The sequence below is a fragment of the Ostrea edulis genome, chromosome 8 (genome assembly GCF_947568905.1).
Source record: "Ostrea edulis chromosome 8, xbOstEdul1.1, whole genome shotgun sequence".
NCBI classification, from domain to species: domain Eukaryota; kingdom Metazoa; phylum Mollusca; class Bivalvia; order Ostreida; family Ostreidae; genus Ostrea; species Ostrea edulis.
Window position 1 is genome coordinate 28,702,732 of NC_079171.1, and position 9,982 is coordinate 28,712,713.

General features: G+C 33.7%; 1 protein-coding gene across 2 annotated transcripts in view; it reads left to right on the forward strand.

Annotated features, from left to right (window-relative positions):
• The first annotated feature begins 476 nt into the window (after positions 1–476).
• Positions 477–9,982, forward strand: part of LOC125661191 (uncharacterized) — a 41,153-nt gene continuing 31,647 nt past the window's right edge. Inside the window, exon 1 of one of the 2 annotated variants that reach the window (XM_056147310.1) lies at positions 477–728. In XM_056147310.1, the coding sequence (XP_056003285.1) occupies positions 650–728 (79 nt within the window). In that variant the 5' untranslated portion in view covers positions 477–649. Of the gene's footprint in view, positions 729–5,911; positions 6,147–9,982 lie in introns of those variants that run through there. The other variant, XM_056147311.1, reaches the window with a different exon arrangement.

Here is a 9,982-nt window from a genome sequence, read left to right on the forward strand (position 1 = left end):
TCATTAACATTTTCACTAGTTACAACTTTATATTTTTGTCTAAAACCTTTCATTAACATTTTCTGTGTCAGGCTAATCACTATTTAACTTTTGTCTTGCACCTTTCATTAACATTTTCGTTGTTTGATTTATCACTACAACTTTATAAATTTCTGTCTAACACCTTTCATTAGCATTTTCTGTGTCTGACTAATCACTATATAAATTTATAATTTTTGTCTAACACCTTTCTTTAACATTTTCTTTGTTTGACTCGGGATTATACACCTACCCCGACATTTGTCTCTTTTCTGTCTGTCATGCAGAAATTCCTCTTGCCTATTTCATTTTTAATGTCTACAAAGTGGGAACAAAAAAAAAAAAAAAAAAAAAAAACTCTCATCGTATATCAAACTCTAGAGCGGGGCAGCTTGATAACGATAACAAATAAAAACGCAACATCGCAAAAAAAGTAAAGTTTTTATCAGTTAATATCAATTTCATTGCATTTTAAATTTCTTTTAGAAGTAAAAACATTTAGGAAGAAATTGATAACGTCATACATTAATATTCCACGGTCCAGCTATCTGCATGATCAGTGGTTCTATAAAAGACCCCACAGTTTTAAAACCTTCATTGTCACCAGGGCCAGGAGCTAGAGAGAGAAAAAATGTGGGGATATCAGACACTCGTGGTAGGCTTGGTGTTTGCGTGTACTGGGCTCACGGAGGGCAAACAGCGCCTAACTCGTACGTACTTTTATTGTCACAAAGTCATTACTGTATTTATGTACTTTTTTGCTCTTTTTTTTTTTTTTTTTTTTTTTACTTTAATAGGGATTTTGGTCTGCTGACACATTTTTTTTAATAATTAATCTATGTATGTTTTGGAATTTTACATTGCTACATAATATTTACAACAACATCATCAAATTGTTAATGATCATCAAAAACTCTAACCATTACTATCCTTGAAACATTTGTAACTGCCCCGGATTAAGGGAGTACTTTTATGGGTCAAGGTTTTTATGCTGCCGAATTTTGCCCCCAAAGTGTTTTCCGAAACACCGGTCGCCTTTCTTTTAAAACAATTCGAACCCGCGACTTTGTACAAAACGTGATAATTCATAGCGTTATTGATATTACATAAACGTAATATTCCATGGTGTGAAAATAACACTGGATTAAATTTTCGCATGTCCTCAGAAATGAGAACCTGTAGTTTATTCGCCGCTCTGTAGCAGCATAACGATATATAGAGTCCACAAACATTGCGCAGGGTAATCGGTATTTTAAAAAAAATCTGGTGAAATGACACTTGTCGTCTTGAAAAATTGATGAAGAAAAATAAGAAAGGAGAATTTCCTGAATGTTTCAATAGCTACATGTCTACAATCAAAAAGGTATGTTCGCAAGAATAATAACTCTGTGTAGCATTATGTCACGTGTAGCACTCTTTAGCTTGTGACGTAAATCGGCTACTTTTTGCTTTTCTTTTCTTTTTGGTATATGAACTACAATTTCTGCAGAAATTATCTTTATACTTATGATCCAGAAGATCGCCAAATTTTACCTCCGAAGAAAATAACCGCTGTTCTGTATATCAAATTAAGATTCCTTAATTTTACGTCAAAACTTTTAAATAACTCCAGGAAAAAAATCCGAATAGGGAAATAGTTTGCTACTTTTTAATTATCTCTCTTTATCATGCCCCACCCACCCCATGCTATCAGAGTTAAGGCCAAAAATACAGCTTTCTAAACAGTCGCCAGGCTAGTTTGTTCATTACAGACTGTGTTTGAGAGCAGGAAAATTCATGTCCTGTATTGAAGTGGGCGTGACAGGTCTCTATGGCGGTACACAGATATAAATCTAATTGAGTTTATATCATAGGATTGTTGTATAATAGCAGCAGTGCTGCCCCTGTATATCCCACAATAAACCTCCGGTACGATAAAGGGTCCTAGCTGAGTATTCAGGTCAAAGTGTATTTCAGAGATTCGTTTTTAGGTTACCTAAGAAGATTCAGGTGACCTAATCCTAATGCGGTTAATTGTCCTCCATCGGCGTCCGTCGTCCGTCGGGCGTTAACAACTGAACATATCTTCTTCATAATTACCATTCCAATTCTTCTCAATTTTGGTATTAAGCATCTTTGCGATCAGGTAAATATTAATCTTAATTTTCAGTACTCCTGCATCCCTGGGGCCTAAGGGGCAGAACAAAAATTGACCAATTTCTAAAAACCTTCTCTACAACCATACATGTTTAAGAAAAACTAAATACATAGTGATGTAGAGCAGGAAGGCCTCTACCAAAATTGTAAATTTCATGAACCCTGGGGTAGGGATTCTGACCCCAGGGCGGGAACAAACTTAGTGTAGAAATAACAGGTAGTAATTACCGAATTGCAAATTTCTTGATCCCAGGGGTAGGGGTTTTGGTATCCGGTTGGTGCCAAAATGGTCAGTTATTAAATACATGCGTGAACAAGAGAACATTTCTAACTTCTTGATAACTACCAATCCATTTCTTTTTCAAATTTGGTATGAAGATAATAAAATTAATAATTAATAATTTTGAAATAATTTTCTTATCTCCAACCGCATATCTTTATAACTAAATGCGTAGTGATATAGAGCAGGAAGATGTCTGTCAAAATGTAAATTTTATAATGCCCGGGGTAGAGGTTCTGACCCAGGGCGGGGCCAAACTTGGTGTATAGTGTATAAAGCATATAAATAAAAATATTCTGTTATTGATAGTAAATTGAAACTAAATAGATATTGAGAACGGAAATTTGTAAAATTCATGATCACAGGGGGGTAACGGGTTTGGTTCCAAGGTGGGACCACATTTATTAAAGTGATTATTGTCTTTATCATTTAAAAGACTTTTATGTTTGCTGATACAGTATAAAAACTAGGTGCATATGTAGGAAAAGCAGGAAAGCATGTACCAAAATTGTAAAATTTGCAACCCTGGGGTTTCACTCTAGGACAGGTCTTAAAGAAATCATATCGTGTTAATGTTATATATATATATATATATATATATATATTATATTATGTAATTAGGTCTTTTATCAGTATAGACACTTTCATGGACATTTAAGTTTTAAGAACACATCTTGTTTTATACTGTTTCTAGATATTAGAATTTAGCTTAGGTATGCGGAACAGGAACATTTTTTTCCAACTCTCATAGCCCTTGGGCTAGTGATACTTTTAAATAATACCCAGGTGACCGATAAGGCATGTGAGCCTCTTTGTTAAAATTACATGAGGGTATGACGTATGTTGGTGTTCAGTGTCCATGTGTATACCTCACATCTATGTATTTTCAAAAATAAAATCTCTTTATCATAATTATGCATATTTTGCTTTCATTTCTGCCATTTTACAATTTTGGTACACATTCATGAGGGAATGGTTATCATTACAAAAGTAAAAGTATCAAAGGCGAAAACACTGGAAACGTTAATATATACTATTGAAATATTCACGTAATGGTTCTTTGATTTAGTGGTTCAAAAAAAAAAAAAAAGCAAAATTAAAACCAAAAAAAAAAAAAAAAAAAAAAAAAAAAAAAACACATTAAAACACCCTTCATCTATAAATAGAAAGTACTATTGATATTTTTTTGCTGATTTCTTGTACCATCGTGTCCTGTTTGAAGCGTTTGCTTGTGGTAAGATAGATTAAGTATGCTGATTAATGTTAGCTCTCGTATATGCAAACTCACCAACCATAAATACTGCAGGTCTCTTGTTTTTAATTAGATTCTCGTTAAGCATTCAATAATGTGTATATGATAAGTCATCCGTACATTACCGTGCACAATTACAGTCCTAAATTGGTTCCGTGATCTGTTTAATAACAAAATATCATTTTAAACATGAAAGATAAAAATATATATAAAGACATTAATTTTTATCAAATAAATTTTAAATGACTGTGATGCAGTTTTGATGAAGGGTTTAAATGTGTTACACATGACCAAGCGTTGTGTCAATGATCTCGGAATGAATTAAGAGGAAACTGTCCCCCCAAAAAGAATGCTTTCAACACTGAATAGCATTATGTATTAAATGTAACGGCTGAATGTCAATCTTTATTTATTACTGACGGTTACGAGGTAAACTTGATTTATAGCATACTTGACATATTGTGTTTAGAAATGAAACATCACACGTACACAGTTCTAGAAAACGCAATGTTATTCGTGAAAATTACTTTACCATTAAAGAGGCTAGTTGATATAATTGTCCATTGGTGTATCACGACCTCAAGTCATACATCTTGGCTTTATTTAATTTATTTCCGCGTTGGACTATAGGATATCCTTTCTTTAATATAAGACATCCTTTTTTCGTCAAATATAGGATCCTCCCCTTTTCTGTTGTTGGAGAAATTAATGATCATAACTCAAGAAAACATGAAGTTCAAAACGTTTACTGAAATCACCTTTATGGAGGTATGTGGTACTCTGTTCGGCGATGAGGTCACTATTATTTTTCTCCTAATATAGAAAAAAAAGAGTCTAAGTTCTGGAGGTCGGTGTAGTCCCTAGTGCTAGGTGCATGTGATCTCTAAATCGTTATCGCAATCAATTCATTTGCTTATTCTGTCAATTAACGCCTAGATAGAGGACATATTATGTAATTTACGGTTCTTGTTTTTTTTTTTTTTTTTTTTTTTATCAATTAAACTGACATACCCACCAGTAGCCTTACATAACATGTTTGTCTAACATGGACGGATTGATTAATTCTAATCCCGCGGTTCTCTGTAGGAAATGCAATGTGAAAGTGCAGTTGTTACTTGGCTTAGTCATTGAGGGTCACAGATCGGGACTTTCGTTTTGGTTTCGTGGTTGTAATTTGGGGGGGGGGGGGATCCGGTGAAAATGTTCTAACCAGTGTTTGATACAGTGCACGTTCTTTGATTGTGTCTAAATCATAAAACGCGCTGAAAACAAACATTTAGCCTGAACCATGCACAGGCAATTATATAGTTTGTGTTCGAATTTACTGTTAAAGAGCAATTTTGCCGATGTAAAACAATAAAGCAAGTGGTATAAAAATATACACTATATTCTAATATATTTGCATGAATACACAAACAATCTACATTACTACCAAAGATTTTCCCAAAATTCCGTATGTTTCCCAAGATATGCGGAAATTAATTCCGATAAATGCCCATTATTTTTGGACGAATTTTATCTGGGCCCTGTCATTATACCACTTAAATGAAGATTTGAGGATTGTAACAAGCTATTGCATAGAATGTGCAGTATTAAATATCATTTCTGAGTTGAAAATCCGTAATAGCTCTGAAGTCACTGAAAAGTTGTAAACCCGTTTGTCCTTTCACTTATCACAACCATTTTGACCTGTGTCATTAATTACCCCCTTTAGGTTAAAGGACCGATAATGATTTAGAGACTCAAATACTGATTTTTTCAATGATAATTCATTATAGTACATAAGTTATGCTAATAGCACGTCCTTACATGTATATATATACAAATGCCCTATCATGTCTATTTTTACCCAAACCACACTATCACAGGTGGTTGCCGATTTATGATACTGATGTCAATTTGGGTAGTTACTGGCACCGGTCAAAATGGCTATGATAAGTGAAAGTGCAGATGGTTTTACAATTGGTATGAATAATGTCCGACAGCGTTTGACCCAATGACAGGTTATATTGGCAAACTAGATCGTTATTCGACTATAGAATTTCCGAAATGCTGACTTTTAACTAGACTGTTGAATCCCCTGTAACATCGACTTGTTTGTCAGAAGTCTGTCTCAATTTAAAAACTGATCATATGCAGAACAAGCTGTTGCGTATCGAATCAGTTGACAACTTGACATGCAGGTGATAATGGAATATTGCTACATAGATAGGGGAAGTTGACGATGAAGAAGCTGAAATCACTCCGTTGTCATAAGGCTCGAGTTGTTAGTCTGCCGTTAACATCTATGTTCAATAAAATAACTTAGTACGGAGCAGATGCGGAATCTTTCGTGATTCTATAAAAGATCCCACAGTTAGGGACATGAACAGAAGAAAACTATGTGTAGATATCACATACTGGTGGTAGCCTTAATGATCGTGTATATCAGGCCCACGGAGGGCAGTCAGCGGTTAAATCGTACGTACCTTTATTGTCATCAAGTCATTACTATGTTTACATACTATTTTCTTAGCTTCACTTTTTTTCTGTGATAGGGTTTGTGGTCTGTTCACGCATATTATTTGTTGATCGCTGATCGATTTATGCCTTTGTGTTTTACATCGCTGTTTCTAAAAAAAAAGATGATATGATATAATTTCGATAAATATCCTTAAAGTTATAGATATCATCAAAGACTGCCTGTGGTGCTGGTCTACATATTTCTGTAACGGTCCTGTATTAAGGGGTGCTTTTATAAGTCAAGCTTCCCACAATGCTGAATCTTGGCTTAAGAGTGTTTTCGGATACACCGATCGTCTAGTCTTTCATTAAAATTCGAACCCGCGACCTAGTATCAAATCCTTTATCCGCTAGACCACTTCCTCAAATAAATCGTCCGAAGTAAAAGCATTGTACTGCAGGTCTTATTTAAAATTATATGAGGTCTGTTGTAAAAGGCCTTGAAATATGCCGACAATTTCGTAAAGGAGGACTATGACGTTTAGTTTGTGTTGCTGGAAAGGACGTTGGCCGGTCCTAATAAGATAGTTAAAGTGCATCATTTTTTTAATTGGAACAAAATAAGATAATCATAATCAATTATTAAATATGATGTTTGTATGTTGTTTTTTCAATGGAATATAACGGAAACCCTCATGCATTGTGCATGCGATTTCGGTAATTTTAAATTTCCATCAACCCCCATCATACTGAACTTGCTTCTGGGAGCAAAATGGAAAAAAAAAAATTTAATTTGAGTCTGTTCTTTTTCTATAAGACTCGCTTCTGAATTGTTGTTACCTTTATAGGTTTATTTTCAATGTACCGCGAACGAAAAAGACGTTTATTTTCAATTATCCATTTTAAAGTTTGATGGTGGTACATGTGTAATGGTATTATCACTCATGAAAAAAAAAAAACTACCAAAAATATGATATATCATGGTGTGTTTGATATTTAATAAACGTGATATTTCATAGTGTTTTTCATATTTCACAAACGTGATATTTCATAATACAATGTATTTTTTTATATTTCATAACCGTGCTATTCCATAGTGTTCTTCATATTTCATAAATGTGATATTTCATTAGTGTTATTGATATTTCATAAACGTGGTATTTCATGGTGAGAAAAATAATACTGGAATGAATGTTTGCTATCCTCTGAAATTAGAATCTATACAGTTTTAATCCACAGAATATTCACCGCTCTCTTGTAGAATAGAGATATAGGCTCCAAAAACGGTGGGGGCTAGTCGTTTGTCTTAACACCAGGAGACATGACGTCATTTTGTTGTCTTGAGAAGGATAACCAGATAGCAGCTGTTTTTATGTCACGTGTAGCACTCTTTAGCTTTCGATGTAAATATGCTACGTTTACAGAGAAATATTTCTTTATCATTTTTTCTGTATTGGAATTATATATCTGTTAAAATATATTCCGCTAAAATTATTTACATACTTATGAGATAGAAAATCGCCAAATTTTACATCCGCAGAAAAAAACCCCGCTATATACAGTGTAATCCTTACTTTTACGTCAAACCTTTTAAATATCTCTCGGAAGAAAATTCCGTCTAGGGAAATATTTTGCTTCTTTGTAACTAGCTATCTTTATCATGCCCATCCATCCCCATACTAGCAAAGTTAGGGTAACATACCGCTTTCTAAACAATCACTAGCTCAGTTTGTTCATTACAGACTGTTTGAGATAAGAGAAATAATACCGAAGTGGGCCTGGCACTTCTTCGTGAGGATACCTACATTTTGTATGTCACAGGAATGTCGCTGGCCCGTAATAGCAGGAGTGCTGCCCCCTGTATATCCCGATATAAACATCCGGTTCCTCAGAGGGTCCTAGCTCAGTATTTAAGCTGATACATGTATATATTCAAGGAATTCATTTTTGAAAATACAATGAAGGCACGTATGCTGGCGAAAAGCTTGGCAGTTCATACCCTCTTGTATATATATATATAAAGATTTATTTTTAGATTTATGTGGTGCTTTAATTTCTGTCTTAATTCCCAGCTCCCTCAATTCAATTAATATCTTCGTCAAATTTTCAAAAAATTGGATTCCATTGCATATACCCTTTAAAAAGACATACTTTTATCATGATCCATACACACACTAGTGGCATTTGCAACACATTCATGAGAAAATGGCTATTACTATCGGTAAAGATATCAAAGGCAAAAACGTCGGAAATGTAGATAAATATAAGTACACGTGAAGTGCTCCCGTACATTCTTTGATTCAGCGGTTCAAGAAATAGAATTTAAACTATTCTATCTTATTTTTTCGATCTGCCCAAATACACATATTGCAAGGCCAACGTGGTCCATTTAAAAAAAAATATTCGTGATATTTTTGCTGAAATTTTATACCATCGTGCCCTGTTTGAAGCTTTTGCTTGTGGTAAGATAGATTAAGTATGCTGATTAATGTTAGTTCTCGTATATGCAAAGTCACCCACCATAAATACTGCAGGTCTCTCGTTTTTTTTAAATTAGATTCTCGTAAAATCTTTGTATAAGTATTCAATAACGTGCATTTGATACGTCATCCGTACATCGCCGTGCACAATTAGTCCTAAACTGGTTCCGCGGTCTGTTTAATAACAAAATATCATTTTAAACATGAAAGATAAAAATATGTATAAAGACATTAATTTTTATCAAATAAATTTAAATGGCTGTGATGCAGTTTTGATGAAGGGTTTAAATGTGTTACACCTGGCCAAGCGTTGTGTCAATGATATCGGAATCAATTAAGAGGAAATTTCCAAAAATGAATGTTTTCAACACTGAATAGCATTATGTATTAAATGTAGCAGCTGAATGCCAATCTTTATTTATTACTGACGGTTACGAGGTAAAACTTGATTTAAAGCATACTTGACATATTGTGTTTAGAACTCCGTATGAATTATGACCTTTAAAACTCTGAAGGTCATCCTGCAGTTACACGTAAATATAGCTCTCTTTAAATTATCATTAAAGATATCCATTAATATAATTCTCCACTGATGTGTCCGGGTATTGATATAATTATATTTGTTTCTTTTTTTTTATTCTTTCTTTTTATTGTTTGTTAAAATATAAGATATCCTTTCTTTGATGTAATGTAAAATCTCGGATCCTCCCCATTTCTGTTGTTGGAGAAATCAATGATCATAACTCAAGCAAACATAAAGTTCAAAACTTTTACTGAAATCCCCTTTATGGAGGTATGTGGTACTCCATTCGGCGACGAGGTTATTGTTTTATTTCTCGTAATATAGAAAACAGCAATTAGATAGGTCTAAATGCGTGAGGTCGGTTGTAATTCAGATTCAGAATTTTTATTTCCTTTAGCTATACAGCTCGTCGGTCATAAATACAAAATATTTACAAATATATACAAATAAGACAGTAGAGGGTGAGTAGACATACAGATACAATTTTGAGGATATAAAAGCAGTGTATTTCAAAATATATATAACAATACACGTGAATGATATGTCGTTGCAAGTACAGCATTCATAAATTCAATAAGATCGTAACTTTGTAGCCTGTTGTAAGAACTTTCCTAAATTATTGAGTTCTTTTGAATTATTTACACCAAGATGCTTTACTAATTTGAAGACACTGGGTGTAATCCCTAGCGATAGGTTTGTGTGATCTCATTATCGCAATCAATTCATTTGTTTATTCTGTCGATTAACGCCTAGATAGAGGACATATTATGTAATTTAAGCTTCTTGGTTTTTTTTATCAATTAAACTAACATACCCACCAGTAGCTTTACATAACATGTTTGTCTAACATG